This window comes from Syngnathus typhle, linkage group LG6, assembly GCF_033458585.1.
Source record: "Syngnathus typhle isolate RoL2023-S1 ecotype Sweden linkage group LG6, RoL_Styp_1.0, whole genome shotgun sequence".
In the NCBI taxonomy this organism is placed as follows: Eukaryota; Metazoa; Chordata; class Actinopteri; order Syngnathiformes; family Syngnathidae; genus Syngnathus; species Syngnathus typhle.
The window spans coordinates 15,929,890-15,948,405 of NC_083743.1; the positions used below are offsets into that span (position 1 = coordinate 15,929,890).

At 40.0% G+C, this 18,516-nt stretch overlaps 1 protein-coding gene and 1 long non-coding RNA gene across 7 annotated transcripts in view; one reads left to right on the plus strand and one right to left on the minus strand.

Annotated features, from left to right (window-relative positions):
- Positions 1-18,516, minus strand: part of nf1a (neurofibromin 1a) — a 159,522-nt gene that overhangs the window by 27,510 nt on the left and 113,496 nt on the right. For 3 of the 6 annotated variants that reach the window (XM_061280806.1, XM_061280807.1, XM_061280805.1), the window contains 11 exons: positions 16,965-17,087; positions 13,874-14,306; positions 13,429-13,769; positions 13,018-13,220; positions 7,952-8,145; positions 7,670-7,810; positions 3,575-3,854; positions 3,243-3,457; positions 3,082-3,143; positions 2,863-3,004; positions 2,655-2,756 (listed from right to left, as the gene is read on the minus strand). In XM_061280806.1, coding sequence (XP_061136790.1) covers positions 2,655-2,756; positions 2,863-3,004; positions 3,082-3,143; positions 3,243-3,457; positions 3,575-3,854; positions 7,670-7,810; positions 7,952-8,145; positions 13,018-13,220; positions 13,429-13,769; positions 13,874-14,306; positions 16,965-17,087 — 2,236 coding nt within the window. The remainder of the gene's footprint in view (positions 1-2,654; positions 2,757-2,862; positions 3,005-3,081; positions 3,144-3,242; positions 3,458-3,574; positions 3,855-7,669; positions 7,811-7,951; positions 8,146-13,017; positions 13,221-13,428; positions 13,770-13,873; positions 14,307-16,964; positions 17,088-18,516) is intronic. The other 3 variants (XM_061280809.1, XM_061280810.1, XM_061280808.1) reach the window with 1 other exon arrangement.
- LOC133155469 (uncharacterized) lies at positions 6,025-16,968 on the plus strand. The gene is made up of 3 exons (XR_009714681.1): positions 6,025-7,122; positions 14,441-14,565; positions 16,178-16,968. It is a non-coding gene; the product is annotated as an uncharacterized LOC133155469 (long non-coding RNA).

An 18,516-nucleotide genomic window follows, 5' to 3' on the forward strand; every position in this document is an offset into this window, starting at 1 on the left:
CGTTGTTGGCTCATTGAGCTCGTTTTGTTAAATAAAGAGCCGGTTACCAAACCCACGTCTTACCTGGTACTTTGGTAACGCTACAATATAGATATATACATAGATCTGTGGAATAATTGGACCGCAACTGACGACGAGTCTGACGTCAGCGGCGTATGGAGTTCCGGAGTCAACAGCTGTTTCTTATTCTTTCTTTTTTTTTTTAAGTGACACAGGACAAAGATTTCGATGGATTTAATGATTTGGAGTGACACGGATGGTTCGATAAAATTGTTGTTTGTATTATAGTTTGATATATAGTTTATATATATAGTTATATGGGCCTGTGGAATAAGTTAAACTGCAACTGACGTCAGCGGTGAACCGCACACACTTCCGGGGTTAGAAGCGCCGGTGTTTACACAAAGGACGAAGATTCCAATGGATTTAATGATTTGGAGTGACACGGATGGTTCGATAAAATTGTTGGTTATATTCGTGTTATTTGATATATAGTTTATATCTAGTTATATGGGCCTGTGGAATAATTTGAACTGCAACTGACGACGAGTCCGACGTCAGTGGCACGCCGTAGACGCGGCATTGTTTACACAAAGGACGAAAAATTCGATGAATTTAATGATTTGGAGTGACATAGAGCGTTTGACAAACGTGTTATTTATGTTATAATTATTTGAATCACTGTTAATGTTACGTCAGGCCCGTTCTCAGCTCCTCGTTTGTGTTTATGTCACGTTAGCATACCGTATCATTTAGCTGGTTGTTGCTGGTTCATGTCTGTTCTTGTTGTTGGATTTGTCAAATAAATGTCCCCCAAAATGCGACTTAAACTCCGGTGCGACTTATATATGTTTTTTTCCCCCTTTATGGTGCATTCTTTGGCTGGTGCAACTCATACCGACCGGTTATACTCAAATTATTCCGGTGCGACTTGTAGTCCGAAAAATACGATACATCACATCTGTCGGGGCGGGACAAACCAAACAAGGTAATGAGTGTTGCCAAATGGAAATCCGAATGATAAACATGGCGGCTTCGCAAATCCGCCATGTTTATTACGAATCCGCCATGTTTATTACGGGGCGAGACTTTTGTAGTCCAAACAACTCAAGGATTTCAAAGTGGAGAGATCAAAATGTTCCGTTGTTGGATGCATCAACCCACACAAATCATTGCACCCCCCCCCCCCCCCAATATCATAATCTCAAAGAAGTGCCTGGTTAAATTTCATTTTTCAAGCAGTGTTCCCACATCTGTGGGCAGTCCTGCTTGTTCAAGCAGTGTTTCAGAATTTTTTTGTCAGTATAGAGAAGGATTCGCCTAAAGACTTTGTTTTGTTGATGGTGCAGTTTCTTTAATCTATGGAAACAATGGAAACAGTAAAGTGGTAATTGAGATGACACAAGAATAATAAACTATTTCACTTTAATAATATTGCACGTCTATGCACTCGTTATCATAGCACTAGCCTAAGCCTTTCTGCTGATTTTGGAGCTGTGTGCGCTATGTTTTCATTTCTTGTGGGTGTATTTTGAGTACCGTAATTTTCGGACTATAAGTCGCACCGGAGTATAAGTCGCACCAGCCATAAAGTGCCCCAAAAAGTAAAAAAAAAAACCATATATATGTATATAAGTCGCTCCTGAGTATAAGTCGCCCCTTCACCCAAACTATGAAAAAGAACGCGACTTATAGTCCGAAAATTACGGTACTTTTAGCAGATGAATCGCATCGAAGGTGCTGTTTTATTCTTGGGGAACACAATAATGTGTTAGTTAAATGCATAATGTGTTAGCTTCTTGCTAACGATAGCATTATCTTACTTCATAGATTGACTGCAGTGCTTTTTGAAAAGACGTTCATAGCCATAGCATCAGTTGTTTTGCTGATTTTGGAGCTGTGCTCTATGTTTTCACTTTTTGTGGGTGTATTTTGAGTAGTTGTATCAGATGAATTGCATCGAAGGTGCTGTAGTATTCTTGGGGAACACAACAATGTGTTAAATGTATTCGTTAGCTTCTCACTAGCGCTAGCATTAGCTACGTAGCTTGACTGCAGTGCTTGTTTACAAAACGTTCATAAATATTGTGAGGGGATTTTTTTTTTTTACATGTTATGTATGTATGGACTAGTCTTCTGCCGTTGACATCTTTTAATCAATCAAAACGTTTGTGGCCCGAGTAAACAAATATGTCGACCGGAAAGGTAGGTGCACATCTTGCGGGCTGGAGAGTGTGGGGTGTGAACTATCTCATTTGGATTTAAAGAGACCGCACCAAAACGGCTTGCTCTTAGCCGCACCTCGGAACAAGTAGAAAAGAGGGACCTGTGATGGTATCAAAACAAGGAATTCAGACAAAAGCATTGCTGTTCCACTTTATATAGACCACAACTGAATGAGTAAAACGTATAACAGTAGAATGTATTACCGTGATACGTGGGTTTTAACTATATTCACTTATCTCAGACAAAACGCTTTGTTACCAAACATAATTTAAATAAGAACATTTTGGTTGTGATCTTGGGGAATCGAAATGATCATATAAAAAAAGAAAAAAGAAGGGCCCAGGCTGAAATAGTTTGGGAGCCACTGTTATGCAGTATGAACATTATAGTGTGAGCACAAAAAAGAATCTCCATCCTAGAAGTCATACCTTGCTGAGGAGAGGTTGCAACTTGGTCAGCGCAATGACAGTGGCCTCTATCAACACTTGGCTGTTGTAATTGTCAGGACCCTTAAGACAGCTTTCAAGACCCTGAGGATGTGAAAAATAAGGAATGGATACATGGTGTTCCAAATTATTTTATAACATTCAAAGCCACACAATATCAATCCAGTGACAAGTCGGTGTTCTTTTTTACCCGGTCTATGCTGAGGAGAGGGCTGGCCTTGCTAAGTATTCGGATTATCTGCTTGATCTGACCGTGGCTGACCCTTTTACTGATGCATCCGAACACCACAAGGGCTCTGGGCTGGAGGGAAGGGTTGTACTGGAATGCAAACCTGGTCACAGAAAAAAACATTCAAAATAATTTAACAATCATGTTTAATAATAATAATAATAATAATAATAATAATACTTCTGTGCAAGCTCTGTCCACTGGTCCAACCATTTACAAGCTGGGATGTCCCTCATACAAGCCTGGAGAGAATATGCAAAAGGCATTAATCAGCAATCTTGTAATAAATGTATAACTAAGATAGTTCTAAAAAACACTGTGGTGGTGGAAAAATGACTGACTTCCATGATTTCTAGTAAGGCCTCTGTGACAGTCTCCAAGGAAGACAGGGCAAAAGTCTCCCTTTCATATGACCCTGGGGAGAAGGAGCGGTCTCTGTAGCTGGAGCGGAACGCAATGACAGCTGCTGACTTGACTTTGCTGATCCCAAAGAGCAGGTAAAACTTGGGCAAGGAGAACTCTGTCAGGCTCAATCGCAGCACCTGCTTTGTCTCTTCTAAAAAAATACAAAAAAGATCAGCAAACAAACGTTTTTTTTCCCCCAAAGATAAGGTTTGTCCATATCATACAAATAAATCTTGTCTAAAACAAAATGATGTGACTAAGTTCTTACCGCTGAAGTTAAGCTGTGAGCAAGTACAAAGGGAATGAATGATATTGATGACTAAACCATGGGTAGAGGCCCTGAGAGACAGTGGCCCAGTCGCTACCAGCAGGGTCACAACATGGAACAGGTACGGCAGGTGGGCAGCAACATCCAAAGAGTTGTTGAAGGAAAGCATTAGCATGTATCGCGCCAAAATGGCAATGTCATCCCACATCAGGTGCTGCTCTAGTGTTGGTGTTGGTGACAAGCACGTCTTGTCGATGATCTTGCACATTCGGCCAATTACCTGTCACAAAGAAAAAAAAAGAAAATTGTCATTCAACCACTAGAACACAAGTTTTATTTTTCTACTGTATGTGGTGTATATGTTGGGTGTTTCATAGAAACATGTTTAAGCTGGAGTTATTGAAAGCTTTTCATTTCAACACACGCAGCTGCCGTGGCGAGGTGCTGATCACAAAGAAAACGCCTGCTGTTTTCTAGGGTCTGAACCTGAGCGGAAAATCATAAAACATTGCACACACTAGTATGAAAAGCAATATTTTAGAGATTTTATGTACAAGTTTCACAAAATGGCTCTACATTGCCTCCTACCAATATTTAACAAAGCAATCACGGTTCTACCTTTCACTACTAGAGCTGTGAAAATTGGGAGACGACATATGTAACAGCAAGACCAACAACTAATTCTTTTGCAGAGCAATGCTAAAGCTTAAAAAGGCCGCCACTTGACTATCTCGGAATTGGGTTGCATTTTTGGCCTTTTATAGAGATCAGAAACTCCTCTTAGAGATTTTATCCCTTTTATCCCATCATTTTCAAACTTCGGGTGTTTCATCTAAAAATGTTTAGGATGATAAGTTATTGAAAGCTTTTTATTTTGTCGCACGCGGTTGACGTGACAATGTACTGTTTGCAAAGAAAAATCAAGTTGCTTTTGAGGTGAAAATTCATGAAACTTTGCACATAAAGACCCAACATAAAAATCAACATTTTAGAGATTTATTGTGCAAGTTTAAAAAAATGCCTCGAAAACACCCTATATTTAAGAGAGTTGTTGTCCTATGTGGAAGTACCACAAACATGCAAGTACCGTATTTTTCGGACTATTAGTCGCGTTTCTTTTCATAGTTTGGGTGGTGGGGCGACTTATACTGAGGAGTGAATAGTTATGTGAATTTTTCCACAAATTTTTAAAATCCAGGTGAAACCGCGATAAACGAACCGCGATGTAGCAAGGGATTACTGTAATTTAAATTTCAAGTGACGTCAGCGGCGCGGCGTTTGTTGACATAAAGGACAAAGATTCGATCACGGGATGACGTACTACCGGCATCATGAGCGGCTTTGTTTGTAAGTGACATGAAGAGTTTGAAGGATTTAATGATTTGGAGTGACACAGAAGGTTTGAAAAACTATTATGGCTTTTACGCACGCACGGTCCTACTCTACGGATCTCTCTTTCAGCTCCGTGAATGGAAGTCGGGGGCCGGCGCTCGGCCGGGTGGCTGTCCGGGGATGGTGGATGGGGCTCGGACATTGATTTCACGCACGCCTGGTCCTGTTCTATGGAGCTCTCTTCCACCTCCGTGGCTGGAAGTGGCACCTCCGGGGATGGAAGTCCACGCCGCCACACGCCTGGAAGTCCACGCCGGTGCTTGGGGCCGTGTGGCGGTGAACTATTTATGTTAGTTATTTATATAGTATAGTATACAATATTTATATATAGTTATACATTTTATTTCGCGTAGCAACTTGTATATGTTTTTATCGTTACCGTTCAGTAGTTGTTGGCTTGTTGAACTCTTGTTTTGTTAAATAAAGAGCCGTTTACCAAACCCACGTCTTTCCTTGAACTTTGTTAATGCAACAATATTGTTATATACTAGATCTGTGGAATAACGACGAGGCGGACGTCAGCCGCGCATGCGCGGCGATGTGGACAAAGGACGAGGAATTTGATCGATGGATTTAATGATTTAGAGTGCACAGATGGTTTGATAACATTATTGCTTATATAATAGTTAGTTGATATATAATTTATATATCGTTATATGGGCCTGTGGAATATTTTGAAGTGCAAGAGCCGTCAGCGGCGCGCACGCATTGTTGACAAAGGACGATTGATGGATTTAATGAATTGGAGTGACGCAGATGGTTTTATTAACGTGTTATTTATGTAATAGTTTTTTGAATAACTCTGAATTTTACGTCAGGGCCCTTCTCAGCTCTTAGTTTGTGTTTATGTCATGTTAGCATACCTATCGTTTAGCCTGTTGTTGCTCACGTGTTGTTGCGACGCTGCGTCAGCAGCGCGGCGGTTGTTTACATAAAGGACAAAGATTGACTCGACGAGCTGCTGCTGCTGACGCGACGTTGTGCTGCTGTCGTAACTTGAAATTCAAATTACAGTAATCCCTTGCTACATTGCGGTTTGTTTATCGCAGTTTCAAAAAAAACATATATAGGTCGCTCCTGATTATAAGTCGCCCCCCCCACCCAAACTATGAAAAAAAACGCGATTTATAGTCCGAAAATTACGGTATTTTTAGTATACTCATGTTTTATTCCCTAACTAATTTATTTTTTCAGCATTTCAGGTCATATATAAAGTTGGGTTTTCAAGGACTCAACAGATTTTTTTTTCTCAAAATTCAAGGATATAAAGATCCAAGGAGCTTTTTCTTGTTATATTAATACAATGTTCAACATGATATGGCACAAAATACGCGGTCCCTGGTTTACCCAGTGAAATAAGTAAAGAGAAAAGGTCGATGCTCATTCACCATTTGAATCTCTGCAAAGATGCATCAAAGGAGTGGATGTAGGAGAATGAAAATGCAAGAGGATTAAATCACACATTATATTTACAAGGTCATTTTTGTAATTGACAAAAACAATAGAGAGCGTGAATGAAGTGTTCAATCTGCAGGGATACATGAGCATTAGGCCCACATTATGATACTTTTGAGTAGTTGAGTTTAGATAGTTGAACACTTACAAAGTTCTGAAGTCAATGAATAATTGATTTCATAATTGTCCATGCTTAGTCACAGGGCAGTTTTGCATTTGTCTGTGTTTAGCTCAAACAAATTACTAATGTATCTATAGTATGGGGGAAAAGACACCCCATAATTTAAGGAAAGTTGTTTAGTGGATGACCTGAGCAATTAATTGAATGTCCTGAGTAGACTGATGTCTACACCATTGACTATATCCAGCTCTTTCAGCTATTTAATTGTTCTGCAAACAAAAGAACAATCCAGTGAATATGTTCCTATAAAGTCTCAAGTTATGATGAAAAGGATATGATATGCAAACATTTTTTATAGGACATGACAAGTCTAAGACTGGCTATTCAGATGAAACGGTCCAAACAATGGACCTCTTTCAGTGAAGGAGTCAGGGCTTGGGTTTACTATTGTGTCTGTTTGTGTGTTGTTTTTGTTCATGAGTAAAAAGCACAACTAGGATGCAGCACATGCAGAAGCAAGTGAGCTGAGATTGTCGCTTTACCTCTACAGTCAAGAAAGATGGATTTATTTCTTCAAGTGGTGAGTATTTAACAATTTACAGACCAATTATTAACAAAATAATTTATCAATATACATTGGTGCTACCTTACGCACTCTGATAACAAGTTGATAACTTACAAAATATGAAGTGAAATAACATTTAATACTGGCTTTGTTGCACTTCTCGGCTCATTTAAAGTAAAATTAGTTTATATTATGGCTTTGCATGTTCTTGTCATTTGATCTCCCTTGTCAAGAACCACCAAAATTAAATCAAGACGAGAGCTCTTTCTGGTCATTGAAAATATTTCACCTGAAATCCAAAGGGCTTCTTCACTTCACTAAATATGTAACTAAGAAGTCGAGTTGCCTGTGATTGACTTTTTGTGGAAAACCAGTTTTCAGTTGACAGCAAAATTTTGACAAGCTCTATCTGGTTAACAGCTACCAAGAAGTGCACAAGTACTGGAGGCATGGAGATTGAGGATCAAACCACACGCAGGCTTGACTAGATTTACAGTTTTTCTGAGTGTATGAACCAAAATCAAGTAGCATCCTCCCACAACACAATAGGGGTTAGCCTTACCTTACTCGAGACCAATTTGACATTTCCAGATGCCAAAGCCACAGCAGTATCAGCCATGACCTCGGCCTTGATAGAGCCCAACCCTCCTGTGGCGCTAGTCTTAATAAAGCTGTCCAACACCACGTCCAATAAATCAGTTATCTAAAAGCAATATGAGAGCATTTCAGGCGAATAAATTCTCCGTCTGTCCGTCCATCCAATCTTTATTATGTATTGTTAAAATCGAAATGAAATGCTTTAATTAAAAATGTAATCATTTCCACAAGTCATTGTTGTGCTTACCTGCCCCAGGCTGCCCCAGATCTTAGCTTGAATGGATGGATACATTTGCTTTTCATTGATGGTCATGGTGATGAGCTTGTCTAAAATGGCAGTGACACGTTGCCGCTTGGCATCATCATTGTGTTTACAAAAGCGAACAAGGTTTAGCAACCAGGGTGTCATGTACTCCAGACAAAGATGTTTCAACTCGATACCTGCAGAAGAATCATTAATGTTAACAGATTAGACAGACCGACCGACAAAGATATGGCTTAGGTTGAATGCCATGTCAAGTTATTCTTTTTTTTCCCACTCTCACTTTCTATGTTTGCTAGCTAGCTAGGTAGCTTGCTTCCCACTTTATTCATCAATGAACAAATGAACAAATTAAATTTGCTTAATAAAAGGTCGTTGCTGATGCATGTCCAATGGTAAAAAGAGGACAAAGTGATCTTATAAATATGTTTGCAGCGGTATCTTAAGAACTCAGTCCCCCACACACACAAATTATGAGGCTGATGACGATTCGTGATGACATCACAGAATACCACCTTCATTCCCTATGTCAAGCTTAGCTGTTTTTATCCTTAATATGGTTTTAAATAGTAAATCTATGAATGATTTGCTAATCAAATCGAAAATACCTGCAGTGGGCTAGCAGCTTAGCTCCATCATAGCAGGAGGTCAAATTTCTCATTATTTCTAAATGTTCTTTACTAAAATTCATTGGTTCTTCAGTAAATTCCTTCTAAACGGTGAATAGAAGTCAGAACGTCCTCGTTTACAATGACAAGACATGACACGAGCAATTGCCCTGCCTCCCCGACTCCCTATTTGCTCCCGAGTGCCTGAAGTCACAACGGCCCATTGAGCGACACGACAATGGTGGCAATTTATCCACTTGTTGCGCAAAGGGCTGAAATAAACAGCGGTGTCACTCCTACCACGTAGAAAATGCAATTTTGCCAACTAAACTCTGCTATTAATGAATGTACCTGTAATCTGACTACCGTAATTCCCGGACTATAAACCACTACTTTTTGCACAAGCTTTGAACCCGGCGGCTTGTCGTCCAGTGCGGCGTATCTATAAATTTTCATGAAATTTCATGATTTTTGTGATGACTAATACACTTATACACTCGTAAAAAGGCTGTGGACCGCTGTTGTGCGGCACCGCTTTGCTGGGCGGAGGGATATGTGACCAGACACACGGTCACTGGGGAGAAGAGTGGTATGTTGATCGCATGTTCGTCCGCCAGGCAAATAGTGCCGTATAATTGACACAAAGAAGAGACAGAACGAGATCAAGACGGACATTACTGAAGAAAGGAAGCTTTTATACACAAACCCTCATTATGGGGGACAAAATGATGCATATGATGCCGCTTTTAAGTTAAAGGCAGTCAATTTGGCTCTTAATGAAGGAACTAGAGCTACTCATGCACTGTAGAGGTTTCCTCCGGTCACTAGAGGGCACTGGGCTATTGTTGATGACATCTTGTCGCGTCATCCTTTTCTTTCTTTATTTCCTGGTAAGGTCTACTCTGAAGCTATACGTGTAGCTCATATCACATTGCCATCTTTACCCCTGTAAGTGGTCCCGTTTTATTTATTAATAGTTGTGTGTTTCTTGTGTCCCCTGAACACTAAGTTTATTATGGTCGTCGCTGAGATTTATTCATGTTTGTATGTTTGCAGAGCTTCTTCATCTCTGTCAGTAAAGGTTATGTTAATAAAAGGTATGCATCCCCAAAGAACCATCTCTTTCCGGACAATATTCTTTGTGTATATTCTCTTAAAAATGGTAATTAAACATTAAAAAAACCTGCAGATTATCTTCCGGTGGGTTTTATATATGACCAAAACAAGATTTTCCCCTAATTTTAGTTAGTGCGGTTTATAATCAGATGCGGTTTATAGTCCGGAAATTACGGTACATGCTTTTTTCTGCAACAAATAGTTATATTTTGTATATATTTATATATAGTTATATGTACATTTTTATCGTTATTATTTTTGCATTCTGAAAACAATGACGGTACATCTACTATTCCGTTACTCTGCCTGGTCACTAGTACAGCCAAACCTCGTTTTTTGAACGTCCCGGTTCTCAAACAAATCGGAATTCGAACGAAAAAGTCGAGATTTTTTTGCTTTGGTTGTCGAACAAAATTCGGAGGTCGAACCTCGCGAGATGAGCCAAAAGGACCCGAGAAAACCCGACAGCGCGGCCCGGATGCCGACTGACTCCGTTCGTTATTGTATTGTCGTTACTTTGAGGATTGTATTAACCCCTAATCATGCCTCCAAAGAAAGCCAGTGGGAGCAGTAAAACCATCCTAAAACACAAAGACGCTCTTAAAGCAATGCGACAGTGAGCGCCCAGCGCGCAGCGGTTGCGCGATTGGACCAAATTAAACTCTCGCACATTTTTTTTATTTAGGCGATATTATCAGCACTTATAGCAAAGTGGTAGAGTCAGTTCCTTTATTTTGCCTTCATGAGTAAAAGATATTAGGAACAGCTTCAATTTCTCACTTCTACATCACTGCAAACCACAACCACAATGATGAACACCCACTCATCCCGCTAGTTTGTATTACCGTATTTTCCGGACGATAAGTCGCAGTTTTTTGAATAGTTTGGCTGGGGGTGCGACATACACTCAGGAGCGATTTATATGAGAAATTATTAACACATTATTACTTGATCGTTAACGCATTACTTACTAGTATATCACTTCACGTTATTTTCACACTATACCACATGAAGGCGCTCGAGGTCTGTGGAATAATTAGAACTGCAACTGACGAGTCCGACATCAGCGTCGCATATACAGTCAGCTGAGTTGTTTATAAGTGACACAGAGGACGAAGATTTCGATGGATTTAATGATTTGGAGTGACACCGATGGTTCGAGAACCTTGTTATTTACAAACCGGTTTCGGTTGAAGTTGGGAAATTGTGTAAAATGTAAATAAAAACAAAATACAACGGTTTGAAAATCCTTCTCAACCCATATTCAATAGAATGCACTACAAAGACAACATATTTAATGTTCAAACTGATAAACTTAATTATTTTTTGCCAAATAATAATTAACTTGGAATTTCTTGGCTGCAACACGTCCAGTTGAAGTGGGGAAAGGTGGCAGGAAATACTGAGAAAGGTGAGAAAAGCTCATCAAACACCTATTTAGAACATCCCACATGTGATCAGGCTAATTGGTAACAGGTGGGTACCATGATTGGGTATAAAAGGAGCCTCCCCAAATATGCTCAGTCATTCACAAGCAAGGATGGGGCGAGGTTCACCATTTTGTCCACAACTGCGTGAGAAAATAGTTGAACAGTTTAAGAACAACAAATCTCAAAGCAAAATTGCAAGGACTTTAGGGATTTCAACATCTACGGTCCATAATATCATCAAAAGGTTCAGAGAATCTGGTGAAATCACTGCACGTAAGCGCCACGGGCAGAAACCAAGGCTGAATGACCGTGACCTTTGATCCCTCAGACGGCACTGCCTTAAAAACCAACATGAGTGTGTAAAGGATATCACCAAATGGGCTCAAGAAAACTTCAGAAAGCCACTGTCAGTAAATACAGTTCGTCACTACATCAGTAAGTGCAGGTTAAAACTCTACCCTGCAAAGCAAAAGCCGTTTATGAACAACATCCAGAAACGCCGCCGGGTTCTCTGGGCCCGAGCTCATGTAAAATGGACTGATGTACAATGGAAAAGTGTTTTGTGGTTTGATGAGTCCACTTTTCAAATTGTTTTTGGAAACACTGGGCGTCGTGTCCTCCGGACCAAAGAGGAAGCGGACCATCCGGACTGTTGTCAACGCAAAGTTTAAAAGTCAGCATCTGTGATGGTATGGGGGTGCATTAGTTCCCATGCTATGGGTGACAGAGACATTACTGTGCAATAACATCCTGCTCCTCACACCTTCTTGAATTTGTCTACACTGTTTTTGCCATTATTCACATGTCCTGAATGTTGTTAGTCACCTAAATGTTGAACAGAGGGTGTGTTTCTACCGAAGTCAAATTCCTTGTTTGGCACGCTCAAACATGGCGAATAAAAAACTCTTGAATCTTGAATCTTGACTTACATTTCTGTGAAGGCAACATAAATGCTGAAAAGTGCATACAGATTTTGGAGCAACATATGCTGCCATCCAAGCGACGTCTTTTTCATAGACGCCGCTGCTTATATCAGCAAGATAATGCCAAGCCACATTCTGCACGTGTTACAACAGCGTGGCTTCGAAGTGAAAGATTCCAGGTTCTCGCCTGGCCCGCTTGCAGTCCAGACCTGTCTCCCATTGAAAATGTGTGGCGCATTATGAAGCGTAAAATACAACAGGGAAGACCCCGGACTGTTGAACAACTGAAGCGGTTCATCAAGCAAGAATGGGAAAGAATTCCACATGAGAAGCGAAGAGAATTAGTCTCCTCTCTTCCAAAACGTTTGAGTGTTATTAAAAGGAAAGGTGATGTAACGAAGTGGTAAACATGCCCTTTCCCAACTTCTACTGCACGTGTTGCAGCCATGAAATTCTAAGTTAATTGTTATTTGAAAAATAAAATAAAGTTTATGAGTTTGAGCATTAAATATGTTGTCTTTGTAGTGTATTCAATTGAATATACGTTGAAAAGGATTTTCAAATCATTGTATTTTGTTTTTATTTACATTTTACACAATTTCCCAACTTCAACCGAATCCGGTTTGTATTTGTATAAGCTATTTGATATTTAGTATTTTCCGGACTACAAGTCCCACCAGCCATAAAATGCATAATAAAGAAGAAAAAAACACAAGTCGCTCCGGAGTACAAGTCGCATTTTTGGGAGAACTCCGGTGCGACTTGTATATGTTTTATTCTTCTTTATTATGCATTTTATGGCTAGTGCGACTTGTACTGCGGAGCAACCTATAGTCCGGAAAATACGGCATGTATTATATTATACATACATACAAAACATTTATTATATAGGCATACGTATGTACAGTTGCACATGTCATTTAGCAACATTCTCTCGCGTTATTTGGTGTGCGGTGGCTCATAAGGTTACTTACTGGATTTACTGAAACCAGAGATACACTCCTCCAGAAACTCCAGCGTCAGATGGGGTTCATTGGCAGCAAGTGTCTTACTGATAGACACTATGAAAAGAGTGTTGTTGGCTGGAATGCAGAGGCCTGATGTCTCCAACAACTGCCCTTCTATCTTCAGGTTGAAGGTACAAGTCAAAGCACACAACAGATTGTAAGCCGCAGATCTGAGCAAAAATGGATACAAAAAAAGACAGAAATTCACTTAACAATGGTGAAAAGGTAGAAAAAAGAAAATTATTTTTTTTAAAAGTAGAAACATGTCTGTTATATACAAGTCTGTTCTTGATCAATTTATTTCTGGCTTCATTTTGAAAAGACAAGCATGTTGATTTATTTAATTAACTGAAATTATCATTAATCTCTATGACTGACCTGAGACTGGGGTCAGAACTACCCAGGTTGAGCAGAGCAATATTTAGCAGCGTGCCAGGAACATCTTTGGGTCGGATCTTGGTGTGCTGGGGGATCGAGTCAGGCTGTGACAGCTCCCATCGTGTTCGAATGTGGATAATAGACTGAACAATTGCATCACATTCCTGATGCATGAAAGTGAGAGGTGTGCCCTGGTTGGCCATGGTGAGTGTGAACTGGCTCTCATCTACCAGACATATCTCCTCAATTTCTGAGGCATAGTAGACATCATTAAGGAAGACAGGCTGTCCAAGAACACGTGTCCGTTCAGCTGAGGTGACTTGCACTGCTGTTGAGCCAACCTGAGGGAGAAATAAATAATAGAGAAACTTGGCTTAGTAATGAAGTTAAAAGTAGGTTTAACTGTGTACATATAAAAAAAAAAAGACTATTGATAAAACCTCACCTTTATTGAAACTTTAGTATCCTTGTGAGCTAATTTGAGGGCATTATGGAAAACTTTGAGATCTTCCTCCAGAGTAAGTGTGGCAGCAGGTAGCTTCTGTTGGTCAGGTTCAATGTGCTCAGCTAGCCTAGCTGGAGAGTCGATGAACTGGAGCCTCTTACTACCTTTTAGACCAGTCAGAAGCCGCTCATGGTATTTCGTGTACTCTCTCACCCAAGTATTGCAGTTGTAAACATAGACAGCAGCTACGTTTTCATATGCAAAACCGGGAAAGACCACAAACCATTTGGACAAAAAATCTGTCTTGAAGCGGTTGCTTGGGCCAACATGAGTTAAGTCTACCACAATCTCATATGGTTTGGCGTAGTAAGGTTTCAGCGTGAGGAGAACATGGTAGATGAGCAGATCTCCATTTATCTGTCCAGTTTTGAATCTAAAAGAATGATATAAAAACAAACATTGTCATATTAAAGGTTTTCTGTGATGATGTTGGGTGTGATCAATGTGTATTTAAGTATGTGACAAAAATAAATATTTTTAAATAAACATTTTTGTCTTCTTCTGCAGATTTCTGATACAAAAGCAAGGAGTTCAAAATAACAATTTAATGGGCTATGAAGTTGGATCATTGTTTTTTGAGAGGGCATCAATAGAAATTGTGGAACTCCACCAAGATTTCTTTCTCTGGGGAAGTAAGTATTAACTCAAAATTGTGCAACATCAAACAGTTTGGGCAATATTCTGATACTGGGCAATATGTGCATTTAAGTATTGTAATTTTCGGACTATAAACTGCGTTTTTTTCCATAGTTTGGGTAGGGGGGCGACATATATGTATGTGAATTTCTTCACAAATTTTCAAAATTCAAATAAAAAAATAAAAATAAAAAAATAAAAAGTTAAACTGTGATAAACGAACCGCGATGTAGCAAGGGATTACTGTAATTTGAATTTCAAGTGACGTCAGTGGCGCGGCGGTTGTTGTTTATATGTCTCGTCACCGTGGGATAGAGAAAACGTAACTTCGATCTCTTTGTGTGTTGTGACATGTGGAGAGATTGACAATAAAGCTGACTTTGACTTTGATTAGCAGCTTTGTTTGTAAGTGACACGGAGGACGAAGAGTTTGAAGGATTTAATGATTTGGAGTGACACAGAAGGTTTGCGCACGCCCGGTCCTACTCTACGGAGCTCTCTTTCACCTCCGTGGATTGAAGTCGGGGGCCGGGGCTCGGCCGGGTGGCTGTCCAGGGACGGTGGATAGGGCTCGGACATGGCCTTTACGCACGCCCGGTCCGACTCTACGGAGCTCTCTTTCACCTCCGTGGATTGAAGTCGGGGGCCGGCGCTCGGCCGGGTGGCTGTCCGGGGACGGCTGATGGGGCTCGGACATAGCTTTTACGCACGCCTGGTCCTATTATATGGAGCTCTCTTCCACCTCCGTGGCTGGAAGTGCCACATCCGGGGATGGAAGTCCACGCCGCCACACACCTGGAAGTTGACGCCGGTGCTTGGGCCGTGTGGTGGTGAACCATTTGTTATAGTTATTTGACATATTTTATTTTGTATAGCAACTTGTATATGTTTTTATCGTTACAGTTCAGTACTTGTTGGCTCGTTGAACACTTTTGTTAAATAGAGAGACGTTTACCAAACCCACGTCTTTCCTTGTACTTTGTTAACGCTATAATATAGTTATATACTAGATCTGTGGAAAAACGACAAGGCTGACGTCAGGGCGCACGTGCGGCGTTGTTGACAAAGGACGAGGAATTCGATTGATGGATTTAATGATTTGGAGTGACACACATGGTTTGATAATATTGTTGTTTATATGATAGTTATTTGATATATACTTTATATATCGTTATATGGGTCTGTAGAATATTTAGACGTCAGCGGGGCGGCGCATACGCGGCATCGTTTCCATAAAGGACGATCGATGGATTTAATAAATTGGAGTGACACAGATGGCTTTATAAACGTGTTATTTATATAATAGTTATTTGAATAACTCTGAATGTTACGTCAGGCCCGTTCTCAGCTCTTCGTTTGTGTTTATGTCACGTTAGCATACCTATCGTTTTGCCTGTTCATGTCTGTTCTTGGTGTTGGATTTTGTCAAATAAATTTCCCTCAAAATGCGACTTGTACTCCGGAGCAACTTATATATGTTTTTTTTCACGTTATTGTGGATTTTATGGCTAATGCGACCTATATTCCGGAGCAACTTTTAGTCCGAAAAATACGGTATGTGACAAAAAGAAATATAAATAAATAAACATTTTTGTCTTCTGTCTACAGATTTGTGGTACAAAAGCAAGGGGTCTAAAATAACAACACTATTTAATGGGCCAGGAAGTGGGACCATTGTCTTTTGAGAGGGCGTCAGTAGAACTTCTGCAACTCCACCAAGATCTTTTTCTCAGGGGAAGTATTGACACAAAACTGTGCAACATCAAACAGTTTGGGCAATATTCAGAATTATTTGGTCAACTTGAAATGCAATTAAATTTATTTCCACTTCTAAATATATTTAAATTACAGAACAGAATGGAACGAACTATAGCTCTGTGGCTGTTTGTCATGCTGCTACAACACCCCATCAATGCAGACTTTTCTGTTCCAACTATTGAGTCCAACCAAACCACCAAAGAGTACACAAATACTTCAGACAAGGACAACAATGGCAAGCGAGTGGATTGTTTGGTTGATACGAAGATAGGCCTGATTGCTTTGGGTTCGGCAGGGGGTCTGATTTTTTGCCTGTTGATTGCCACTGTGATATTGGCATGTCAAATCTGCCATATTCGGCGCCAGGTTTATGTTCCACAAGCCTCCCACCCCAACATGTACTTAGTGAGTAGTACAGACTACTGGGACACTAACCCATTTGAGCTTGAAGGACTGAATGGGCCATGTGACACAAGTGTCATGCTGGAGGAGGTAACGGCAGACAACACAATACAGGAGGAGAATCAAGTTGAAATAGACAGGGAAGAGGCGGGAGCAAGGACAGAAACTGAACAAGAGGAAAAAGCTTTTGATCGTGACACAAATGATCATAAGATGTTGAGCTCAGATGCAAAACCTTTGTAAAACTCTCTGCATCCATTGCAGCCTGGTTATCCTGGAAGAGGGATCCTCCCATCTGTGGTCTCTCTCAAGGTTTCTCATTTCCCCGAGTAGGAGTTTTGAGGTTTTCCTTGGCCTCCTGGGAGTTTAAGATCAGGGGATGTTTGAGAATAATTGTCAATTTTTGCATATGTTGTCCTGAATGTTGTTAGCTACCTAAATGTTGTACAGAGGCCAAGATCTACTGGAGTCAAATTCCTTGTTTGGCATGCTCAAACTTGGCAAATCAAGATTGATTCTGATTCTGTTAATGTGGATCCCTGATTTAACCGACAAATTTTCTAAGTGGACAGTATGAAAAAATTTAAGTTAGGGTCAGTCAGATTTTAAGAATTGAGTGATCCCTCACCAATTTGTTCAGTCATTTCAGTTTTTCTAGTACCTTTGTGGATTAAAGGTGAAATATCTTCCACAAACAAGCATCCATTCATACTATTCATGTATTAAAAATATTAGCACGTCTATCACCGAGTCAAAAACAGAATACAATGAATAAAACGAAAGTGGTAATTGATATTTTGATGTATTGGGAACACTACCATGCACTTTTAACGTGTTTTTTTGTGGAAATCTGTAACCCATTTTTTAATATGAATTTGAAGTTATGTTTAAGTTTTGGAGCATTTCTTTAATAATTTTTGAGAGTTGGAGAGCCAAAAAAAAAAATACTTAAGTAATGCAGGTTTCCCTACCATAGATTTTGACTGCTGTATTCAGAGTTCATAGGTCACTTCTATTTCAGATCCCCACTAGAGCTTGGAATACAGTGATTACAATTAGTGATAGGGAAACCTACTCTACAGTTTGCTCTTTTGCTGTCCAACTCTGAAACACACGCCATGGGGCTGTCCAACTCTGAAACACATGCCATCAGCTAACAGTAAACCATGGGATCACAAATTCTTATGGGCCACACATTTTTCACACCAGCTCCTTGAGAGAAAAAGAAAAAAAACAGGGCTCTCACTAACAACAATTGGATTCAGGGTAATGGTGACTTGTATATTACCGTATTTTCAGGACTATAAGTCGCTCCGGAATACAAGTCGCACCAGCCATAAAATGTATAATATAGAAGGAAAATAAATATATGTCACACAAGAGTATAACTGTACAGTATGCTAACTACGTGACACACAAACAACGAACTGAGAGCGTACCTGGTATGTTAACATAACATAGTAAGAGTTATTCCAATAACTATAGCATAAATAACCTGCTAACAAGTTTACCAAACCATCCGTGTCACTCCAAATCACTAAATCCAACGAAGTCTTCATCCTTGGTGTCACTTTTAAATAACTGCGGCAACACCGGAGGTAGAAGATGCAGCGCTTCCTTTTCTACGTCGCTTATGTCAGACTCATCAAAACAATAATCAACACAGGCCTAGCGCGCCCTCTAGCGGTTTAGTGTGAAAACATGTAAAATGATATATTGTGTAAATAATTTCATACAAGGCGCCCCAGAGTGAAAATTGCACCCCCAACCAAACTATGAAAAATACT